This window comes from Monodelphis domestica, chromosome 8 (assembly GCF_027887165.1).
Source record: "Monodelphis domestica isolate mMonDom1 chromosome 8, mMonDom1.pri, whole genome shotgun sequence".
Classification (NCBI taxonomy): domain Eukaryota; kingdom Metazoa; phylum Chordata; class Mammalia; order Didelphimorphia; family Didelphidae; genus Monodelphis; species Monodelphis domestica.
The window spans coordinates 166012617-166037877 of NC_077234.1; the positions used below are offsets into that span (position 1 = coordinate 166012617).

General features: G+C 33.1%; 1 protein-coding gene across 2 annotated transcripts in view; it reads left to right on the forward strand.

Annotated features, from left to right (window-relative positions):
• Positions 1-25261, forward strand: part of PCCA (propionyl-CoA carboxylase subunit alpha) — a 569394-nt gene that overhangs the window by 256264 nt on the left and 287869 nt on the right. For both annotated transcript variants that reach the window (XM_007501342.3, XM_056807506.1), the window contains 4 exons: positions 10394-10537; positions 11697-11771; positions 16081-16149; positions 18225-18300. In XM_007501342.3, the coding sequence (XP_007501404.1) occupies positions 10394-10537; positions 11697-11771; positions 16081-16149; positions 18225-18300 (364 nt within the window). The remainder of the gene's footprint in view (positions 1-10393; positions 10538-11696; positions 11772-16080; positions 16150-18224; positions 18301-25261) is intronic.

Genomic DNA, 25261 nt, shown 5'->3' on the forward strand with positions numbered 1-25261 from the left:
AATTAAGTACTAAGTAGTTAGAATCAGTATCACAGGGAACTTAGTAGCTACTACCTTGAAGAATTAAGAGAACTTGGAATATTATATTGTCGAATGCAAAGTATATAGGCTTACTTCCTATCATAACTTGCTCAGAAAAAGTGAAAATAATTCAATAGTTCAAATCATTAAACATTTATTAAATGCCTGTTAAATACCAAAGAGAAATAATACAAAGATAGTTCCTTCCCATGAAGCACTTAAGTGTAATGGGGAAGATAGTATACAAAAGGAAGCCAAAAAACCCAGAACTGGGATACAGATAAACACTCCCTGTACTGTAGCATTAATTCTTTGGCCAGGCAGAGCTATTGATGTAGAATGGTGTGACTTGGAAGTTTGTATGCCCATTCCAAAGGAAGACTTTGGTAGGAGTTTTAGTGTTTTGCCATCTAGTCAGAGAGGAAAAGCAATGGAAGTTGCATTGCAAAGGTTTTGAATATGAAAACCTGACTTTATCTTTGGAGTGATTTCAGGATATGAATTTATCTTATTTGGGGAGGATTTTTTGTGCAGTTGAGGCCAAAATCTAAGAAGAGCTGCTAATGGAGAATGGAGTAGGAAAACCAAATAAAATCCTAAAGGGGTAAAAAAAAAATAAACTTTTAAGTTAATAGACTTCCAAATCCATTTTTGATGAAAAAAATTGGATCTCTGTAGAAATTTTGAAGTACAACCATAGGTATTAAGGGGAATATAAAATTGCAAATATGAATAAAAAATTAGAAACTAAATAAACATAAACTACTTACATTTAAATTTGGAGAGATGATACATGTTTTTTTTTTCTGAGCCCTATCATCTTTAGATGAGGCTTGGGAATGGTTCTGTTACATCTTTATTATTTTAGAGAAGAAAAGAAAAAGAGGGAAAGAGGACTATATTAAGCGTGGGTTGCTTGGAGGAATAAGAGAGCTAGGGAACATTATTTCACATAATCTGGGAGTAAAAATTGACATTTGTAAAACAAAGAAAATTGGAGAGTAGAGGCTATGACTGATCCTTGAAAATTATTCTCATATGACCTTGTCAGTGGATGGAAGAATATACATATAATAGACATTTTGGATAAAAAGCTACATTTTAAATTAACAGCAAAATAGGAAGGAAAGGGTAGGAAGGGGAAATAGGAGAATATAAGCAAAACAAAACAAAAATTGAATTAAATTAATAAATTAGAGGATGATTAAACAAGTTATGATATATAAATGCTGTGAAATTCTATTATGTCATAAATTATATAGGGGATTTTTTCAAAGGAAACTTCAAAGACTTATATGGAACAATTCATAGTGAAATGAATAGAATAGAGCCAGGAGAATAATTTATAAAATGACAACAATACTGTAAAAACAGACAACTTTGAAAGAATTAGAAACTCAAGTCATAATAATTATCAACTACGATTGTAGTGGACTAATTATGAAACTTGATACCAACTGTGATAGATGATATTGGAGGGTATATTTGATGGATTAATAGATCAGGTAGTTTATCTTTCTTTGCCTACCCTCCTCCCTTTTTTATTTCCCTCTCTTCCTCCCTCTTCCAATCTCCCTTCCTCCCCTCTTCTTCCTTTCCGTTTCCCCTTCCCCCTTCTTCAGCCTCCTTCTAAGTCACTCAGGGTGAGCTATGATGTTTTAGAGGAAATACTCTTTTCTCTTCTTTATCTCAAGTAAGGGTTTATTGGGGAAAACAGGAAAGATGAAGGATAAGGTAAGAGGGTGGAGGTTTCCCTATTATCTACAGTGAGTTTTAGATTGGAGGATATTGAGAGAAATGGCAATTCAGTTACAAGCATGAAACAGAGCCAGTCAGAGAGAGATATATGGACTATTGTCCTTCTTCTTCTGCCTTCAAATCAGCCAGGCCACCTCCAACTTGATTATCCCAAGTCCCAGAGATAAACCCAGCTTCTTCCCTCAGGATCACCACCATCACCCAAAAGACCTCAAAACTGTCAGCATTTGGCTCTTGCCTCCAACTGTTTCCCAGTCACATTCCACATGGAATTTTCCTTTGATTGACAGCTGATCAATCTCCAGCTTCTTGTCTTGCTTCTTGTCCTTTTGCATGTCTTATAATTTCTCTCTTCCATGTTCCTATGGAAAAAGGGTCTTACTACACTCCTAGCCATAGTAGGTGTTATATACTTTCATATTTCCATCTCTTTTCTTCCTTACTTTCTGATCTAAATGTAACAGACTGAAAAGTGATGAATGAGACAAATCTTTATGGACATGACCAATGCAGATTTTAAAATTTTTTTTCCTCGATTATAAGTTTTTATAATGGAGGTTTGGTTTTTCTTTTGTTCTTAGTGAGGGGGAGGAAATTGTTATGTAAGGGAGAGGATGTAGAATTTTGCTCATTTAGAAAAATAAATAAAAAATAAAAGCATAGCATTCAATTGAGTAAATATCTAAAAGGCATGCCTTTTCCCATAAATGGTATGTTTAGAATAGATTTTTTATGTGGTGTGCCAGTTATATTTTATCTAGATCTTTTGTATGTATTTTATAGTGATTTTCAAATTCCTTTGAAAATGGTTGGTTCAAATTATTTGGTTTACAAATACTTTTAAAATTTCCCTGCATTTATTTTCAATCTTCCTTCTTCAATTCAGTTCAATTCTAGGTACCCAGTGTATGCACAATACAGCAACAACAAAAGAAGACTAGTTATTGTTTTTAAGGAACTTAGGTTTTCCCAAGCCAATATGAACAGATATAAACAATATAAGTTGAGATTCTATAGAAACACAATGGAATGAACCATAGTTCCAGAGAACTTGTGATGAAACCTGCTATCTAGCTTCAGATAGATTATAGATTGAGAGAAAAGATTGAAATATTTTTCAATATAGCTAATGAGAGATTTTTTTTGCTTAACTACATAAATATATAAACATACACACATTATGTATATTTGTGTGTATATATATATATAATAGGTATTATTTTTCTTGCTTTCTTAGTGAATAAGGGAGAAAATTTAGAACTAAAAAATAAAATTGAATTTTTAAATTCCAAAGAAAGATAAAGTTCTCTGTGAGACATGTTGATTTTGAGTTGCATATGGGACAGACAGGTAAATATATTAAAAATGGCAACATACTAAATGATATTTTATTCAGTGATATAGAGAGCTCTTGTTATGGGATTTCTATTTACTGTCAATTCTCTGTGGCTTTTAGTATTAGAAAATCTTGTTAGTTTCTGACTGACCCAGAGTGACTTTCTGACTCCAGTATTAGTCCTTTTTTCTAATTTACCAGGCTGGAGTTCAGACATTCCATTCAATCACTATTAGTGAATAGATTTGCTCACATCAGCCACACAAACAATATGCCTAATTAGAAATGTCATTGAAATATTATTGCTACCTTGAATCTGTTTTTTTATGGTGGTGGGGGTGGTTCTTGGCAGAACTTTTAATAATATGATGAATTAGAGCCTTACAGGTTTTGGGGTTTTGCCATTGTAGAATGGTGGTTCAAACAGAGCTATCAAATCTGTTGAAACTAAGAAAAGCAAAGTAATTTTTTATTGATGTTATGTGTGTATCAATACATATGTTTTTTCACTTTGTGGGTATTTTGCATACATACATATATATTTAAGATATAGAATACATATTACTTATACACATATCTATACATGTTGTTATAGGTATAATTGATCTTGTATTGGGTTTTGAATAATGATAGTCGATTGATGCTGATCGGCTGGTATAGATAAGCTAAAGCTGCCAACGTAACCTATTTGACGGTGGTGGATGAAATGCTGAACACAGTTTAATCCAACTCTTTATTTATTTATACCTAACAGGAGAGGCAGGGACTTGATAAAGATGGTAGTAATAAAACAGGAAATCTCTTATCCTAATTCTAATATTTCTAAATAAGACCCCCCTAATCTAAATCCTCATGGATTTTCTTGTTCTTCACCGAGGTGAACCTCCTTAAACTATTCTTAACGAAGATTCAATTTCTATCCAACTAAACTTATTCTAATAGATGAACTTAAATTTATATTAACCTCCTTACAATAATCGATGAAAATTAACAAGCTGCCTGAAGTCAATTGTCAGATGTGGCTATTAGAATTTCAAGTCTGTCAGACTCTCTTGGCAGTGCCAATCACGGACACAGGCTTGCTCCAAGTGAGAGGGAACAGAGTCCCCTCTGGTATCTGTTTCTCTCTTGGAGAGAAAAGTTCTCAATCCCACCAACTCTTCCTCAGCTTCTTGGGTTAACCAACTTCTCAAAGTTAACTCTCTCAAATAAATAACAGATCTTCTCAGAGAAAATGATCCAGCAACCTGCTCTCAGAGGAAATCCAAGAGACAGGCCCAGAATTCCCAACTGCCACTCTCTATCCTAGTTTTTTAAAGAGCCCACAGCAACCTTTTTCTGTCTCTTTTCTTAAAGGGGACAAAGTGAAGTGGGCAAACCCTTTTTCTGATCTTAAAACTTATTCTTTTTTTTCCATTTCATTTGTTTATCTTTTTATCTAGTCATTCATTCATTTACTTATTTTTTTTAATATTTTATTTGATCGTTTCCATGCATTATTAATTAAAGACAAAGATCATTTTCTTTTCCTCGCTCCCACCCCCCGTAGCCGATGCGTGATTCCACTGGGTATCACATGTGTTCTTGATTCGAACCCATTGCCATGTTGTTAATATTTGCATTAGAGTGTTCGTTTAGAGTCTCTCCTCTGTCATGTCCCCTCAGCCACTGTAGTTAGGCAGTTGCTTTTCCTCGGTGTTTCTACTCCCTCAGTTTGTCCTCTGCTTATGGATAGTGTTTTTTCTTCTAGATCCCTGCAGATTGTTCAGGGACATTACACTGCCACTAATGGAGAAGTCCATTACGTTCGATTATACCACAGTGTATTAGTCTCTGTGTACAATGTTCTCCTGGTTCTGCTCCTCTCGCTCTGCATCACTTCCTGGAGGTCGTTCCAGTCTCCATGGAATTCCTCCACTTTATTATTCCTTTGAGCACAATAGTATTCCATCACCAACATATACCACAATTTGTTCAGCCATTCCCCAATTAATGGGCATCCCCTCGTTTTCCAATTTTTGGCCACCACAAAGAGCACAGCTATGAATATTCTTGTACAAGTCTTTTTGTCCATTATCTCTTTGGGGTACAAACCCAGCAGTGCTATGGCTGGATCAAAGGGCAGACAGTCTTTTATCGCCCTTTGGGCATAGTTACAAATTGCCCTCCAGAATGGTTGGATCAGTTCACAACTCCACCAGCAATGAATTAATGTCCCTACTTTGCCACATCCCCTCCAGCATTCATTATTTTCCATAACTGTCATGTTAGCCAATCTGCTAGGTGTGAGGTCTTAAAACTTATTCTTAATAAAACTAAATAAATCCTAATCATAGAAATGCACATATTTATATAAACAATCATTTAATATGCTAATTTTATGTCTTCTTGGCGCCTTAAGACTATCCACCTTCCTCCTCAAATAACTTCATTCACCTTATTTGTACATTGAACTACTTTCTCAAGATTTTAAAAGATATGTTCTTGATTTTTGTTTTTATCCTGTTTTTATTTGCAGAAATATTTTTCAGAGATCTGTTCAATAAGATTTTATTACATATCATTTAGCATTGTATCCTCAGTGCTTATCACAATGCCCTATAGTATACACTTAATTAATACATGTTGTATTAGATGCCCCATGTCTTTTAAGAGATAACTTTTGCTTTGATCTTTTTTTATAAATTACAACCCTGCTTACAAATTTTAGAAATGCTTAGGAATTATTTGAAGTTTATAATCCTAAAACAATTAAGGCTTTTCCAACAGTTTCAGAATCTTCAGTGAACAAAATCAAGATTCTTCCTTTTGATAATTATTACTTATTTTTGTTCTCCTACAATGGGAGAAAGCTGGTAATCCTTCTTTCATTTTGATGACCTAGAATAGGCTTTCCTTATGCTTGAAACGCTCTTTTCATTCAGTTCTCCCTTTTGAGATACCACATCTTATAAAAAACTCAATTTATATTTTCTTATCCAGGAAATGAACTATTGATTCTGCTAAATGAGAGATCCTTGAAAACATGGACTGTTCTTGACTTTCAGTATCTTCACATAATGCCTTGACTCTAGTAGCCATTTGATAAATTTAATTATAAATTTGAGATGAAAACTAAAAATATGTCTTAATTAAAAAAATTAAACATTCATTTTTTGTTCTTCACTTCAAAATTTAAAAGAACAAAACTCATAGCAAATACAGATAGTCAAGGAAAACAAATTGCCATGTTCAAAAAAGTCTTAATTCTACACTTTGAATCTTTTCCCTCTCTGTCACAGAATATGTAGCATTAATAATGTGTCCTCTGAAATCATGGTTGGTTATTGCATTGAAAAGTTAACTTAAGTCTTTCAAAGATATTTGTTTTTACAATGTTGTTGTTATTCCAACAGGTTTTGCTTACTTTACTCAGCATTAATACATATATGGCTTTCCAACTTTCCATGAACCTATTCATTTTATAAAAAATAGTTCTTTCTTAATTAAGGATATTACTTCCTGGTTTTGAGCAGAGAAGAAGTGATAGATTATTTTATTGGAAATATTGTAGTCTGTGAAGATATTTAAATAAAATGAATCTTAAGTTGGATTTTGATTGACCCAATATTTTATGAATTATGTAAGGGCAGGTTGCAAAGGAAAAGATGGAACATTGAAAGAAGAGATGATTGACAGTCAGAGACCATTGGTAACAGGATCGGGGGAGGTTAACCTGGGGGAGCTCTGGGAGAAACTCAGAGCTTTTGCTATGGAGATCTACCAAGAGCCTGACCAAAGATTTCCAAGTGTTCAACTGCAGGATTTCTCTTGAAGAGTATTTCACGGTCTTAGTACTTAGTACAACATCCAATTAGAGTCAAGTTTCTTTGGACCTGTGAGGGTCTAGGACTCTCAGCCAGAGAGGACTAGACCCTCCCTTAGCCTTTTGCACCTGCCTGGTTTATTCCTTGGCCCTTTAAGTACTAAATTAGGAGTGAGAAATAGAGGGAAGGGAAGGTGAAATTCTGAATTTAGCTTTACAGCTGCCAGAACCAAGGACTTCTTGGATTAGAAATCAGGGACTCTGATTTCCTCATTCCAGCTCCCCATCTTTTCTTATATTCATTGTCCATTAAATCATTTTACTCCCAGCCAGATATTTTCAAGTGACTTATTCAGGGAGCTAAGAGAAAGCAACTCATTGAGGCTACAGATCAGCCATAACCGGGTACAGATCAAGACCCTCCCCCGCCGAGTTAGAAGACTCAGGGGAGGCTTATCCTACTGACCACTTCGTGCAAGGGAATAGGGAAGACTCTCCTTCATCTTCCCTCCACCCTCTCACAACAGGGGAATGCCAATTTCCTGATTAGCACCCCTTGATATCTCAGCAAAGAGAGACAGAGAGAAGGAGCCACGTTTTCTAGGCTTCTACTATTTAACACCTCACATCTTCTTCAGCTAGCTCCTTTAGTCCATCAAGTACCATCCTCTAAGAAGAATCAGTGTCTGAGGTCAGATTCGAACACAGTACATTCTGATTTTCTATCCACTGAGCCATCTAGCTTCCCCATGATTACTTACCCGCCTTTCCCACCTCCACTTTAAAACAGATTTAGGAGCCTGAGAGTAATAAGACAACTGTATTAACACACTGTTGTTATAGGTGAATGCACTCAAAATAGAAGAGAACTGATAGTTGTCAGTCTGGTGGTAAGTGAGGATGAGTTACCAATAGTAATAAAGTAGTCAGTTTCTCCTAGTTGCCTAGATACTGCGCTATGTGTCGGCAGCAATACAGTAGTGAATGGTAATTCTCGAAGTAGCGAACAATAGTTGACAGTAGGGTAAAGGTCCTTGTTCTTCAGCAGTTCAAATCTTGCCTGCAGAGACAATATGAACAATGCAGGTCTGTGCAAAATGTGTGCCAAGTAATGTTGAAGACAAGGCATTCGCCCCTGGGAGGACTAGGAAAGGCTCTGCATGTAAGACATCAGATAAAAGGTAGGGAAGAGTTCCAGATAAGGAGCTAGGACAGAGCTTGCATGGAACATCGAAGACAGCTACGAAAAGATCAGGTCAGCGGAGTTTACACCAGATCTTGGAGGTCCCATAGGGATCAGCAGAGGCTCAGTGAGAGCCTCAGACCCTCAGACCTCAGAGAACCACGGCGGCAGCGGACCGATGGGTTGGCGTGCCCCTTCAGGAAGAAAGCTCTATCAGTGGCCTGGCTTAGAAGGTAGCGCCAGAATTAGGGTTCCGTCTCGGTGAGGGGAGAGAAACGAACCTCAGAGCAGATCTGGGGAAAGGCAATTTGGTGATGGACTAGCTGTGCAGAGAGGCAGAAAGAAGACTCTGGGTTCACCCAGAGTTTCTGTACAATCTAGCAGTTAAGACACACGTCTGTAATGCCTGACCATCTTCAGTTTAAATAGGTTCTCATGTACCACTTACTGTTCTGTAGTACTATTGATTTGCTAACGGTGACTCGGTGTTGACCTTGTATAATTAAGTCTTTTCTGTTTACTTGCCCATGGAGTTATGTGGAAGTTTTGAGGGATAACTTTATATTTAAAATCTTAGTAAGAAGTATGTATTATTGCTAAATTGTTCTTGAATAGTAAATTGAGTTTTATGACATGTCTTTTTTTTCTAACTGTAGAATGAATATAAATTTGTTCTTAATAATGTAATATTTACTACCTTTTCAAGTACTGTTTCAATAAATTAGTATTAAAATGACCATTATTTCTTAACATGTAAATCCTGATGTTTATTTTATAAAAACATTTAGTGCCACCAATGTATTCTTAAATTATAGAATAAAATTATTCAGTATACTATTATATTTCAAAGGAGAGGCATTAATGATTTTTGAGATTTTGATATCAAAATACCTTAAAATATTATTGAAGCTGCACAAAAAATCAAAGATAATTGTGAATGCTATCTTTTTTTGCAAAGATTTTTTTAAAAGCAATGTATTAAAAAATAAAATATTACAGGCAAAAAAAATGGCACTGTATTGCTTATGTAAAATAAGAACCAAGATCCTTATCCTGATGGATTCTTGTGATTCCATAAGTATAGTTGAAGTAAGAAAGATGGCTGGTTTGTCCATTGGTACTTCCTGGTATCAAAAGTTAATTAAATATGAATAGCATTTTAAAGAAGTGACTGTAAATTGCTTTTTAAAAAATTAATTTTTTTATATGATAAAATTTTTAATAGTCATTTTTGACATTCTACAATCCATGGTCTCTTCCTCCCTCCCTCCCAAGCCTCCCCCTTTCCCAAGATGGCAAGTAATATGGTAGAGGTTGTACATGTATTATTGTACAGCATATGTTTCTATGTTCATCATGTTGTGAAAGATGCAAATTGCTTTTAAAAAGATATCTAACTCTGTAAAAATCTAGAATAAAATAATCAGTTATAACTAATTTTTATTAAAACTTTTTTATAATAGATTAAAGTAGATATTTCCCCTTCCTATATACTATCATAAATGATTTAAACAACTTTAATAGTTTATTATACTACACATATATTGATATATCTGCTGTTATGTCTACATGTAGGCATATATGAGAACATAACTTATTTTGAGTGGTAGAGGAAGGTAATCAATGATTGCATTATCTTAAGCAGTTAGCATTATTTTGCTGAGAGAGCAGAGTGATTTTTAACTTGTTTTGCTCAGTTATTGTGCATGCTAAGCACTACTCAGATAAGTCTGGAGGGAAAAAAATCTGAAAGATCCATCTGTTCATTTCTGCTACACTGCGCTGATATAAGATTACGCTAATCTGGTTGCTTGTCAGGATAGGTTAGTGAAAGCTGATGAATGGGTGAGGTTTAGGATGGACTAGTTCTTTGGAAAATCATAAGCTCCCTCTGTAGATGCCATGTTAAGTCTAGCAGAATAGGTTGATCACTGACCAAGTTGATGGTTTCAATTGAAACGTGTGTTAGAAAAGTTAAAAAGTTTGTTTTAAAGCTCAGAATTGGAAAATTATATTTTATCCAATGTTAATAAACAATGAAAGAAGTTGCCTGTATCATTCAGAAATACCTCTAAGAATTTGATTTTTGTTTTATATGCTTTGGAACACTATTTTTTTTTGTTTTTTTTTCCCTCTAGAGTAGGTAATTTTATTGTATGTTTCACAATCAAGAAGAATGAAGTGTAATTAACCTCATTTTTACTTGAGCTTGCACATGTCCTCATTTATTTGTTTGTTTACCTTTTTTAAAAAAAATGTACCTATTGACTGACAGTTCTTGACCTTGTAGGTTGAACATCCCGTCACAGAATGCATTACTGGCCTGGACCTAGTCCAAGAAATGATCCGTGTTGCTAAGGGTTACCCTCTTAGACACAAACAAGCTGATATTCCCATCAACGGCTGGGCAATTGAATGTCGAGTTTATGCTGAGGTAAAATGAGTTAAGTCAAATTTTACAAACTGAGTCAGATACTTGATTGTGTATCACAGAATTAGTTGAGGATATTTGTTGAAATATTTTGTATATATTAATTCAAGCATTTAATTACTTGTGAACATAATTCATCCATCATTTTCAGAGACAATAAAGTTATTATGTGCTATTTAGATGAAATTGAATAAAATACTTTAGTTGCATAACATTCTAGGTATCCTTACATATGTGATTTTAAATACTTTCCCAGGTATAAGTTTAATGTCTTAAATATTCACTTAAAATTTTTCCCTTAAACTTAATGCCGTACTTATCAATTCTAAACTTTAAAAAATAGCATTTAAAAACTTTAAATATAAATAAGTGCATTCTCTTCTTAAAATTTTTAAGAATTTTTAAGAATTTAAGGAGTATGATGTAATCTTTTCCTGTTTTCTACTTAGGGAACTCAGAGTCTTTCTGTTGAAATAAAACATAGTGATATTATATGTTGTTTTTAGAATAACTAATATTCACTACCTTTTGGCCTCTTGGAATTCATATCTTCATTTGTTTATTGTTGCTTTTAATATCTGATATATTTTGGCTGTTGTCATTGTTTCTTTTTTGTTGTGACACTGAACATATTTGAACTTTATTTTGATAATTGTAAAACAGTTATAACTGAATATATATTTCATAGGATACAAGTATCACTTTTTTGGATCTCATGTGAATTATTAAATGTTTATCTTGAATGAGTTAAATTGTTGATTTCATTTTTTAAAAATATGCTTGGGCCACTACTGTCATTACCCTGAATGTGTATCTGTTTCATTGTTTATTTTAGGTTATTTCAATTTTGAAAAATGTGTTTCTGATAAGTTTTAGGATTCTCAGAATTTTACCAATGTTTTGCAAAGTAAGATGAGACTAGTGGTCTTTATCATAATTCTCTTTAGTTTTTAATTAACCTGTAAGTCATATATAATATATGCCACATATATCCATATGTCACATGAGATAGAAAGACAATAATGCCCTGGATTGAATTATTTGGAAAATAATATAAGCTAAAACTGTCTGTGCCTACAGGGGCTCTATTTTATAATGGTTAAACTTTACTTCCTTCACTTCATCTTCCTAAGATATAGCATTCTTCTGTTTGCATTTTTAGGATCCATACAAGTCTTTTGGTTTACCTTCTATTGGCAAATTGTCTCAGTATGAAGAGCCATTACATCTTCCTGGTGTAAGTAATTCAGTGTTTGATATTGAGTGAGCATTTAAAACTATATTAATCCTATGATTTAAAGTGAAGAAATTTAAAGATCAAAGTTTTGGATTAACTCAGGAGATAATAAAATTCTTTTTAGACACCTGCACTCTGTGCCAGGAAGGTGCAGAAGCATTTGGAACAAAGATATTTAATTTCTTTCTAGAGGTGACAGAAATATGAGAAAATACTTTTGTTCACCTTTATGTTATAATTTGTTCTCATCACATAACTCCTCAGACCATATATATTTTGTAGCTATTATGAAATGACATTCAAATTCCAAATCAACTGTAACTGCATTGGGAAAGTAGTGTGTGCTCATTAAAAAAAGTAATATGTTTTAAAGAAATATGATTGTTTAATTGTACATATGTTCTAGAGTACCATCTATACTAAATAAATTTCTCAAATTGTTTTTGCTGCACAAAAAGAACAAGAATTTGTAATCAAAGTAGTTAAAGTAATAAGTGTATATAATGACACTGTCAGCTTGTGGAATGACAAGGCTGTACCATCTGTGAATATGATTACTAACTCTGATTACTTGAATGGAATATGGTGAAAGATTACAGGAAGAATGCTAAATTTGAAGATGTTATTGAATATATGATTTATTTCACTTTTTAAATTGTTTTTGCCCATGTGTTTTCTAAAGGGACTTGACCCTTTTGAGGCTTAGAGGCTTCATGCTGTGTTCAAAGCCCAAAGGGAAAAAATGGTAAAGATTTAACAGGCATTATATGACATTAAATAGTAGTTAAGAAAATAAGTGTCATTGGGGACATATCTAAACATTTTTTTAATCAAACAAAAAAGTATTTAATAAGAATTTACAGTGATTACTCTAGTAGTTAGAAGTTTTCACCATGTTGTAAGAGCTAACAGGATGTCAAACATTTTGCCCTTGCAAGTTTTTGCAATTTGCAATTTTCAAACGTGAGACCTGTTGAAAGTACAAGTGATAATGGACAAACTATACCCCCTACAGTCTTTGTCCCACCAAATCTTTCTTCAATTAATGCTGCAGCAGGAGTTTTATGTAATAACATTTGCGCTTGTGAGCCTTCCATAGAAAGAAAAAACAATTAAAATGCCTTAAATGTTCTGCTTACTGCTGTTATTTGCTTGTGTGAATGTTGCATGTCAGCTAAATGGACCAAGGAATAGATAAAGTGATTGGGTGCAGGAGAGTGCACACTAAGCTTTGTCTATCATTATTGCTGGGAGCAATCAAATTGATGCCAGCAGGACAGTAGATGCGTTGACAGCTGTAATTATGTATCTCCATGGTGATCACTTTTGGCCTGTCATGGAAGCCCACGAGTCCCCTCCCTTGCAAGCATTTAATCAGATTGGGCTGTCACTTGTCAGGTAGACATGGCGGGCTGGGAGTTGTGCTTAGGGGGAGAGGTGAATTGAAAATGAAGGGTGGGAGATGCCTGATAGCTTCATGTAGTCCATCTCTGGTACTGAAGAAAGAAATTTTTAATTATGCTAGAGGCTTCTGAGCAATGGTTTGAGGATCTCATATGGAGTTGCTGGGGTGTTTTCTTCTTTTTTCTTCTCCTTTTTATAGTTTTCTTTCTCTGCCTTATTAAAAATATATCAGCTTGTTTTTCTGACCAGAACATTTTGGTCTTTTGGTGGACGTTAGAATATATAGTTTACAGAATTAATTGGACTTTTAATAATTTTTGGTTTGTATTATTTTTAAAACAATTTTAATTTTCATATCAAAGTTGCAGATTTAATTTTGGATTTCTGATCCCAAAATTGGTTTTTAAAAATAATATTTTCAGCATGAACTTTTGTTCTGCCCTGATATAGCTCTAATTATATTGGGGTTTACATTTTGAAAAATATAATGCCTAATTTCTGTAGTTTTGGTTATTTCAATGGCATTTTGATTTGTTTTAGCTTTACAAGAAAAGATAATATGGCATAGTATAGAAATCATGGGACTTTGTATTAGAAGATCCAAATTTCAGTCCCTTTTTTTTACTAGCTGCTTGGTCTTGGGCAATTCACTTTACCCTTAGAGAATTTTCTGTAGAATGGGTTAGTGATAATTCACCACCAACCTCTGAGAATTGTTAAAAAAGAACAAAATGCTATCTGTCTCCTTATAGATATATAAAAATGAATTGTATTTTTTTTTTACTATTTGGCATGTTGGATTTACTGCACATAGCACTGAAATAATATGACATATGCCTTTATTAATTCAGAATTTAGAAATTCTTTGGTAGATCATCATGGGACTTCTTAACACCACTGGGTAATCTCATCTTAAATGATGCTGTCAAGAGTTTCCTTAATCTTTGATTCTTTGTTATACATCATCTTTTATGATCCATTTTATATTAAAGTATAGATAATGAAATGAATTGAAAGTAAGTTTATCTTGAACATTGACAATACAAATAAAGTTAAAGTCAAAGCAAAAAGTTTTTTATTTAGTGTGACACCTAAATTTTTTCTCACCTATGAGGAATATATATATATATATATATATATATATATATATATATATATATATATATATATATATGAGATCATCAGATTTATAAGGTTACCTCTTAGGCCATTTTGTCATATGACCAAGAAAATTAAAGACTTAATGATAACTTTGGGATTTTTTTTCCAAGTTGAGAAGTTGCATTTTGAAGGCATTTAGATACTGGAATAATTCAGTGTTGTTTTAAAAATTATCATCTTCATTTCTTCAGTATTTATAATATTACTATGTATTTGGTAGAACTCCAATTTTATCTTCAAGAATAAATTGTGTTTTTATTTTAAGATTATTTTGCATTACTGTAGTTAAAATTAATTTCTGTTTCTATTTTCACATAATATATATATATATATATATGTATATATATATATATAGGTATATATGAAGTTTTTCTCTATATTTCCAAGCATAGAATATGGTCTCTATCCATGTTTTTATGTTATGTTTTAAACATTTATAGTGAAGCATAGTTAACAAAAAGAATTAAATCTGTTAGCTTATCATTTGGTGTCATTTGTATAATAAAGCCATCATCCTACCCTCATGTGGATATCCTAGACAAGAGGTTCTACATGTGGTCCCTTGATAATTGCCTAAATTAAAATATTAAAGGCCTAACAGCCGCTGTGTTGACCTTTTTCTGCCTTGCTGCAGACAGATGAGCTGCTGTTTATTAGAAAGGTTTCTTCCCACAGGTGAAGATCTATGTGAGGATCTAGTCTTTTCTTCCCACCCCCTTTACAATATTGTGTATCAAAGTCCTGCTGTTCTAGCAACTTCCAATGAATCCCTCTGTCCTCAAGATCCCTGGGATATGCCTCTCAGTCTTGAACATTTTGATTAGCTTTAAAATACTTCACATTCCAAAACTCAACAGCAACAATTTAATAAATATTTATTCCCCAGCAATTGCCCATTTAACAAGTTTTATGTGACTAACCTTATGCCATCAAACTGGGAGATGAAAACAACAATCAGAAATATACTAACTAACTTGTTGGCTGGTTAACAACAATCACTTTCTTCAAATGGATTTTTTGAATTTGTGCTAGTTTTTTTTTTTCCTCTCATGAAAATTGCAGAGTCAGAGCTTTAATTGGGGCTATGTCCTTACAAAGCAAAGCCATGGATAAAGCTGTGTAAACATTAAAGCCTGCACAACAGCAACAGAAAAAAAAGTATTTTACAGTTGAGAGGGTGAAGCAGAAAAAGAAAGTGTTACAGACTTGAAAGCCACAGGACTTGTATTCCTATAATAAGCTGAGAAACTGATAAGCAGTGCTCTAAAGTTCCTACTGAATATGCCTTAGTCTTATCTCTATTGGAGCTTTCAGAAGGGTACTGTGGGGAATGTGCTTCAGAAGGGGCAACAACTCCTTCCAGACTTCAGGTGGAAGAAACCAACGAATATTTACAAATTCATTCCAAAGTGCTGCTTACTTTATAAAAGCGTTTTGTTAGATGCCTATATTGTGCTGCTCTTTGTAGTCTGGAATTCCATTGATTGAAAACAAATGATTTGTTGTACTGTATTTTTAAAGATCAAAAGTGATTTGGCTAATAAGTAGCTTTAGATTGCTTTTGTTTTTTCCTTATAGGAAAAATTTTAATTTAAAGTAATAGATCGGTGTTTCCTCTTGAAATGGAGAAATTTTAAAGCATTTTGCATAAAAATAATGTTTACTGTTTAATTTTTCTGTTTAAAAAAGTCTGTAGAATGTGGAATCATTTTCATTGCTTTTTTTTCCTTTCCCTTTCTCCTAGGTCCGAGTTGACAGTGGAATCCAACCAGGAAGTGACATTAGCATTTATTATGATCCAATGATATCAAAAGTTAGTTTTTTTTTCTTTTTTGTCTCCTTTGACTTTTTTACTCAAAAGACAATGTATCTAATTGCAAATTTTTCAGATTTTGCTTTTATGTGAATCATGTGATACCTAATTATTTGAAACATGAATCACAAAACAGTAATGGTGAAAACAGATCAAATTATTTTTCCTTTTATTGAAATTTTAGTGCCTTCTTAGTTTTGATTTTTTCCTTTAGTCAGTAAAAAAATACTTTGAATGATAAACAGTGTAGTTTTATTTTGTGTGCCTACTCCTACATATTATATATATAGTAATAAAAATAATGAAATAAATGCTAATAATTGCACAGAAATAACTGGTAAATCACGAGTGACCAGGGATCAAGGAAGGAACAAAACTGTTCTTTTTCTCATATGTTTCACCAGCAGCATATATTGAATGCAAATGTTTTTTTTTGTCATTTTGTAATTCATAAAAGGTTTTACACATAGCTGATTACTTAATTAACTGACTTGTCAAAAGTTTGTACTTTATTTATATAAGAGAGTATACAGGTATTTCCTTCATGCTCTTTTGGTCTGTACCATTAATAGTCGCTAGAGGATCTATCTGTGAAGTATTTAGAACAGTTTTTCTTTTTTTTTTTAAAGGAAAATGGGAAATGTGAATTCACTGAAAGTAGTAGTATTCTTTGGATCTTAATAAGGGAAATGATCACTATTTTTAGAAATTCTTTATTTGCTATGATGAGATGGACTTTACCTCAGAGAAATTCACAGACTTGAAATATCTTGCCAGAATTTGATAAAATGTTTATAAAGAGTTTAACATTACTCTTTCGTGGATACAATAATGTTTATTCATTATTCTAAAAGGAATTTAATTTGATCCCTATATATTAAATAGTTCCAATTCTAATGCCAAAGTTGAATTTCTTAATTAAATGGGGTCTACATATATTTTACCTGTATATATGAAACATTTAAAAATTTAAATATTAAAGTGTTTCATTTACAGAGTTGCATAAGTGTACATGTCTTTAAGTAAGTATATTTTTCTTTTAGAAATTTGTATGTGCAAAAAACTTAATATAATGATTATAACCCTTAAAATTAAATTTTTATAGGCAGAAAAGATAGTGTATGAAAGAAGCAAGGAAATTATCAATAAAACAAAAATCCAAGATTTCAATATTATGGGCAGCAGATATATATCAGAGATAGCAAAACTTTTAAAAATAGATATTATCTATATATCTTAACTATATCCATGTCATTTGAGTATTCACATTAAAGTCCAGGTAGAAAGGTCCATAAAATTGCTAATCTCAATAAGTGCCTTAAATAATGTCATTTTCAGGGTTCATTTACTAAAACTGATACATCTAAATTGATAATTTAAGAATATATACATTTGCTAAAAATAATTTACAGGATATTTTTGTTTTAGTCCTGACTTTGGCTGATTTGTTCATATTCTGGTTTGGAATATAATGAGATAATTGATTATCAAAATTTTAGTTTTTTAAAAGTATTTAGTAGGCTATAAAAAATAATTAGTAAGGCTATAGCCCCCTACCTCCAAATTTGCCTACTCAGTAGGATGTATAAAGCCAGAGAACTTCTTATGCCTGGACATTTATACTAGATGGCCAGGAAACTTTATCAGTAGTTTGAACCTTAGACCCCTGAACCAACTAAGTCTCAAGAACAGCTTCATTTTCTTTTTGGGGAAAACTACCCTATCCTACATGAGATAGATGTTCTCCTTATCAGATCAGACAAGTGTCAGCATTTTGAATCAGATCTTATATAGTATAATGGTCTGTAGGAAAAACTAATAGTCCTGAAAGAAATAGCTGGATCTTTATATTGATTAGATTTCAGTTTGCATACTTACTTGCTATAAAACTAATGTACAACACCATGTTACATATATATATATATATATATATATACAAACACACATATACACATGCCTAAAAGGAATTTTTAGAAAACTTTTTTACATCATATATATGAACATTTTTATTAGAGTAAGTTGTCATATTTTTCTTAAATAGCTGATCGAAGTACATCATTTATTTTTGCATTTAGTTAATTTCATATGGTTCTAATAGAACTGAAGCACTCCAGAGAATGGAAGCAGCTCTAGATAATTACGTCATTCGAGGTAACTACAAAAATGTGGCTTTCTTTTATGGGATTCTTATGTTGTATATTGGTATACACTTCAAGAACTGAGTTTAAAGATGTAGCTACTAGCAAATCAAATAAAAGTTTTCTTTGTTAGTTACAAATTGAAATAGAAAAGGCATGTATTATTAATACAGTTATTAATTATAGGTATATTACATTTTTTCTTTAGCATTAATTAGATTTTACACATTAACTCTCAATTTAAAGTATTTAAAATTACTATTTATAATTTATGCTATAGATTGTTAGAAAATTATAAATTTGAATGTATTATCTTATAGGTTCTGTGAAATAAAAAAAGTCAATCCTTTTAGAAAATTACAAACTATTTTAATTGGTTAATTTGTAGTTCTTGCCTGCTACAGGGTATTTTTCCAGCTTTGGTTATAAAGAGGTTTTAAAAAAAATATTTCATTTCATTTATTTTTTTTTAAACCCTTAGCCTTCTGTCTTAGCACCAATACTGAGTATTAGTTCTAAGGCTGAAGAGTAGGCAAAGGAGGTTAAGTGACTTGCCCAGTGTCAAAAAAATCGGATCCCAGATTTCAGCCCAAGAGCTCCTATTTCTCAATGTATCACTCAAACTACTGAGCTACTTAGCTGTCCCCTATAAAGTTTTTTTAAAAAATGTTTTAATTGTATTGAACATTTATGGAAATATTTTAAAATGTGAATCTTAATAAAGCTTCACAAATTTAGACTAGATTGGGAACATATCAGAATTAAAGAAAAATCTGTCTTTCCTTTAATCCTTCCTCATTATCTAAGAAGAATCTTTCTCCCTACATTTTGGTGATTCTCCATCTCTCTCCTCAACATATTTGTCCCCCCTCTCCCCTGTTTCAATTCTAATCATCACATTTAGTTATAAAAGTAATATTGATAATTGGAAAGGCAGGAGTCCAGATTCATATCAGACACAATAAGTTCCAGTGCAATATGAAGGCCTTCAAATTTCCTAGATAACCCTTTTGGATTGGCCATCCCTTTTATTCTTGTATTTTAAAAAATACATTCTATCATTATCATTTGTCTTTATGTAAGTCATTTCAGTTTTCGACTTCCCAAACTGGTAACTTTTCCTTGTGGCAAAGAAAAACAATAGAGCAAAACCATCCAAACAAAATTACATCCTTCAATGCTGTTGCAATTACTTTTTCTTCCAACATGAACTGCTTTTCACTTTTCTTAAACCTTATCTATTTATTGTTTACTTAAATGGTTACTTTACTTTCTGCAACTATGAGATTTGCAAATACTTGATACTACAGAAATATTTGTTTGTTGATTGAATTAGTAATTATAAGTTATTGCTTACCTTCAAATTGGTATCATTTGAGAACTTAATGTTTATGAATTATTTAAAATAGGTTTACTCATTTAAGGAAAACAAGATATAATATAACATATATTCTTGCCCTAGAATTCTTCTTACTCTACTTACTCTATGAATTCTACTTACTCTATGACTCCACTAAAAATATCATTTTATAGAACAAAATGTCTTTCATGGCACTCTTCAATAAAGTTGTCTCCATTTTGGAATTTCTTAAAAGACACAATAGATTTTCTTCATTTGATAGTCCTCTGACTAGCTAGCCATCACATGGAGAAATCCTTGCTTAGTAAAGGTGTCCATCACTGTAACCCATCAGTAAACATTGAATGCGTACTTGTGCTAAGTGCTATGGATTCTGCTTAGTGAAAGGCTCTGGATCTGAGATCAGTGGGCTAGAGTTCAGATCATAGCTCTGTCACTAACTACCTTTGTGACCTTGGGTAAGTCACAAGTGCTTTGTATTACTTTCTTTTCTGTAAAATAAAGGGGTTCCTGGACATGATGGCCCATGAATTTTTAATAGCCCTAGATCTGTAATCCTATGATACCATTTGTAGTTAGAGATTCCTTTTAACTCTAAATCTATGTGATGCTACCAAGTAGAAGGACCCATATGACTATTAAGTTGAGGTAGGAATAAGAGAGGGGATTTTCTTTTCTTTTTTTTAAATTAACTTTTACATTCTAACTTAAAATCAACACTAAGTGTTGGTTCCAAGACAGAAGAGTGGTAGGGACTGGGCAATTGGGGTTAAGGGGCTTGTCTAGGATTATATAACTAGGTTGTTCCTGAGGTCAGATTTGAACCCAGGACCTCTCATCTCCAAGCCTGGATTTTCATCCTCTGAGCCATCTAGGTGCCCTGAGAAAGTATTTTCTAATCATTTGTCATTATCTGGGGACGTACTCCAATTGGATGAAATTCTTGTGAAAATTTATCAAGACCAAGAAGCTTTTGCTAGTAAATGCCTAGCTGAGGATACCATATCAACACATGCTGACATCTTTGTAATTTATAGTGTAGAGCATTATGTAGATCAGTGGTGTCACTCAAATAGTAACAAATCAGACTGCCTATTGACTTATAAAATAACAAATTAATATTTGTGTTTTATTATAGTTTAATTTAGTTTGTTAAACATTTCTAAAAGAAAATTTCATCTGGCTTTGTGACCCTAGATCATTCAGAGATCAGTTGATTTTTACATAATTTTTATACTATATTATTTTAAATTTCTCTTTATTCTTTTATTATATTTTATAGGTAATCTAATTTATATTCTTGGTTTTATTAAGATATAATTACATATATCAGGTGCTGAAAATTATTTTTATTTCTTCTGGTTTGATTGTAATTTTACACTGTTAATTTGAAGTTTTGTTGATTTTATTTTCTCCCTTTTTAATCATTTTGGTTAAAGGTATATCAATTCTGTTCCTCTTCTTAATGAACCAACTTTTAACTTTATTTATCATTATGGTTTTATTAGTTTTAAATATGTCCTTTGTGGTGCATATTTTGGAGTTGTGCAAATTTTAAACATTTGAACTGTTATCCTATCCATTGTTCTAAAAGGCAATTTCTTCCTTTGTCTTTCAATTTTCCTAAATATAAAATACAACAATCTTTTTAGGTTGTATATCCATTTGGAGCTTATATTGGTACATTATTTGAGATCTAAACCTAATTTCTGGCAAATTGCTTTCCATTTTTCCCTGAAAATATTGTCATCTATGATTTCTTTTCTCAGGAACTGAGGTTCTTTAGTTTATTGAACATTAGGACACTAATTTTACTTGCTTCTCTATTTTGTATATCTGTGTTTTTCCAATCGTTGACCTTTCTTTTTTTTTTTAAACCACCACTAAAATATTTGGTTAATTACTGCCTTATAGTATGTTTAGAGAACCCATACTGCTAGGCTCCATCCTTTCCCTAATCTCTTTGTTCATTAATTCCATTAAAATTTTTGATCTTTTCTTCCTTTAGATAAATTTTAGGAAATTAGTCAGTTTGTATATGTTAGGACTTCCCATTTGTTAGATTCTATATTATGTTTGGGAATAAAAGATTATTAAAAAGAAAGTTTCTGCTCTCAAGAAATTTTATGGAGGATAACAACTAGGGTGGAGTAGGAAGGGGTGACTCCCAAGTATGGGAGTTAAGTCCAGATAGTCAGAAATAGATCCTGAAGAGGATTGAATGATGTCTGGCTTTTACTATTCTTCAAAATGAAGTTTATGGAAAGAACTCAGCAATGGTAAAAGGGCTCCCAGGATCGAGTATTGTACCAGAATTGAAAGGGTGTTAGGAACTGAGGGAACTTTCAGAATGAAATTTGATTGTTAGTCACTAGCATGGCCCTGTGGCCCTTGTTAGTTCCTAAATGTCTGACACTTTGAATTCATCATTGGGTTAGAGTGACTTCAACACAGACCCTGCTCCCAACATCTAAATCTTTGATTTCTCCCCTCAGTGTCAGTGACAGGTGGGTAGCCCTGTATTTTGCCTAGGGCCTGAATCCAAGATCCCCTTTCCAGAGTGATAGCACTGTACATGTTTTATTCAAAGGTATATCCCTGCAGTCCTTCTCCAGCTCTGTTCTACAGAAACAGTCCAGGTCACTTGTTTATGCGTTGAATTTGTGACTTAGGACTGAAAATGCAATCTACTATCTCTAGGTGTTTTTTTTTCCCTTTGTATTCCACTCCACAGATAGAATAATTTATTTTGTTACTTTGGTTTCTTTCCATTGTAGTTTTATTTATTTTTCTTTCTTAAGTTTCTGTTTGAGATGTTTACAAATCAAATAATATCTTCTAATTTTTTGGTGAAAAATGTTAGGAACGTTTCAAATGTGAGTGACTCTTATGAATGAATCTATATATTTTTTATAGATAATTAGGTTAAAGTTTTCTGGTTATGCCATTTTGTATTTTATCTTGGATTCCCTTGCTTTTTAGGTACTCTTTCCTTCTGAAGTTTCTATCAGTTAGAAAATAGTCTTGTGTTCATTTCCTTTATATTTGAAACTGTTTCTTTTATTCAGCTTTAGAATTTATTGTTCATCTTTGTTAGTTGTGAAATTTAATTAAATCATCTTCAAATTTGCCCATAGGGATTTTGTTAAAAACTTTTTTTTCCCCCTTGGAGGTTACTTATGGAGTCTTTCAACTGGTACTTTGGTTTTTTGTGTTTAGAAGTCCTGGGCAATTTTCTTATTTCTTATAACATGGTATTTTTTTTTTAATTTTTCCTGTTCTTCTAGAAAGTTTATAATCCTTAATTATCTCCTTAGTGTTGTCCTCTTCTAGCTTTATCTAAGCAGTCTCAGGATTATATAGTTTAGTTGATTCTTATGCCAAATTTCTTTAAAAAACAAAAACAAAACAACCTTACCCGCCATCTTGGAACCAAGACAAGGCAAAAGGCAAAAGGCAAAAAAAAAAAGTGACTTGTCCAGAGGTCACAGAGTTAGGAAGTGTCCAAGGCCAGATTTGAACCTAGGACCTCCCATCCCTAGACCTGGCTCTTAATCAACTGAGCCACCCACCAGACTGTCCCCTATTCCAACTTTTCTTTAGACTTGTTTTAGCCTGTACTTTTTTATTTTTATATGTGGAAATACTGCTTTTACTAGTTAATTATCTTTTACTTCATAGTGATTTGCAAATGAGTTTGTATCTTAAATTTCTCATGCCCTTAGCTGCCATTTGTTTCCCCTTGACAAGTATATAATGTTTGCTGACTAAGGTGGTTTCAAATTTTTTCATTTTGATCTGATACAGTATAACATCTCATTTAAATATGAAGCTGTTACCTACTTTTCTATCAGATTATGTGTGACCTCTAAGGAGGTCTTTTCTCATTCTAAATCTACTATTCTCTCTTCTTACATGTTTTATTTCTCCTGTACACTGAAATTAACTGGCTTATTAAAATCTTTCTTGCTTTGTACTTCTAGTTAAATTTTTTTTATGTATCAGCCTCTAAGGATATAATGTTATATTTTGTTAGAGAATACCAGTCACTGTAGTTCATAATCCATCCCAAATGTCTTTCTATAGGTAGAAAGAATTCTCATTAAATATTTTAACACAGGGATTAGAGAAGGGATAATGATGATGGAAAGAAAGAGGGAATGGGGTTGAGAGAGTGAAGATATCCTCCTTCTCCTCCTTTCCTTCTGGGGGGGAGATAGCCAAACCCTGTCTCCTTGAAAGGGAAATAGGTCTCCCCAGAGAATGTTTTCTGGGAGATGGAGGACAGGAGATTAGAGAGGGAATTCTTCAGGGAGATGACAAGATGCCTCCCTCAGAAGAGCCTAAGGCTCCTGAGGTCCAATCTATGCTTGAGAGTCAATATGATTTCTTATGCCTCTGCTCTCCCCAGGGACATTAACTGTCAGCCCCTTTCAGAGTCTTAGGGCAACTCAACTACCAAGGAGAGATGTCAGTTACTTGGGTCAGACAATCTTAAATCACTGGGATCCAGAAGTCAACCCCTTTTTGGGGAGAGGTGTGACCTTCCTCAAATCTTCAGGTCCATTAACTGTGTTGTTAGAGATTGTCCCAGACCTAAATCTTGAATAACAAGTGATTTGTTGGGGTTCAAGCAGGGAAGGGGTGGCAAGGATTCAGGTAGGAAAGTGGGTAAATCAGGAAGCCATACAAATTATCTCCTCTAGCAGATTGATCCTCCAGAGTCTGGGGTTTAAGGCTTCTCAGCTTTTATCCCTCTTTCTTACCAACTAGTTGCCTTTTAGTCCCTACCCTTGAGCTAACTAAACTTGAATACAGGAGTCCAGGGACAGATAAGGGAGAGAGAGACAGAGAGAAACTCTTGGAAGGGATTTGTGGATAGCTCTCTTCAAAAAGTCCCAATCCACAGTCCCACTGAGGACTTCAGACTGCTATCATGGAGAGTTTGATTAGAGGTATTCAGGGGTTCAGAAGGGACAGTAGATCTTCCAAAAAAATAGGTTTCTCTTTAGCTTTAGGGAATCCACCTCTCTCTGCTCCTTTCCCAAGCTAGAAGTGAGTTGCCAAGCCTCTGTTCCTTCCTTAGAACTCTCAGCTTCTTTCTTTCCCTTCCCTTGCTCTTCCTTCAGTAGGTCCCTCCAAGAGATGATCTCTTATTAATGTAAAATCTCTCTTCTCTTATCTTACAGAATCTTTCAGTGTAAAAGACATCAATCTTAGCTCTAAAATTCTTCTTGAAATATCAAGTCTCTCCAAAAGAATCCCTTCCTTACATTCCAGATACACTTGACCTTACATATCTGACTGATTCTTTTTCTTAAAAGCATGTAGTAATTTTTTTCATGCTTTCATTTAGTTTGCTTAAGACAATCACCTGAGGGTATACTTGACAGTAATTTTCTCTTAGGCTGTCATCTAAAGATGTGATTAGAAATACTACCTTTCCTCCCTAAGAGATCTCACTATAAGAAGATGCCTTATTTGCAAACTTCTGCAAATACCTCCAGGTTCTTATTAAGTAACTCTTGATCATGGTAAATTCTGTTCATATATGTATTTAAAATAAATTTCTTTACCTATAAAGGAAATAACTGGAAAAGATAAGATTCTTAGC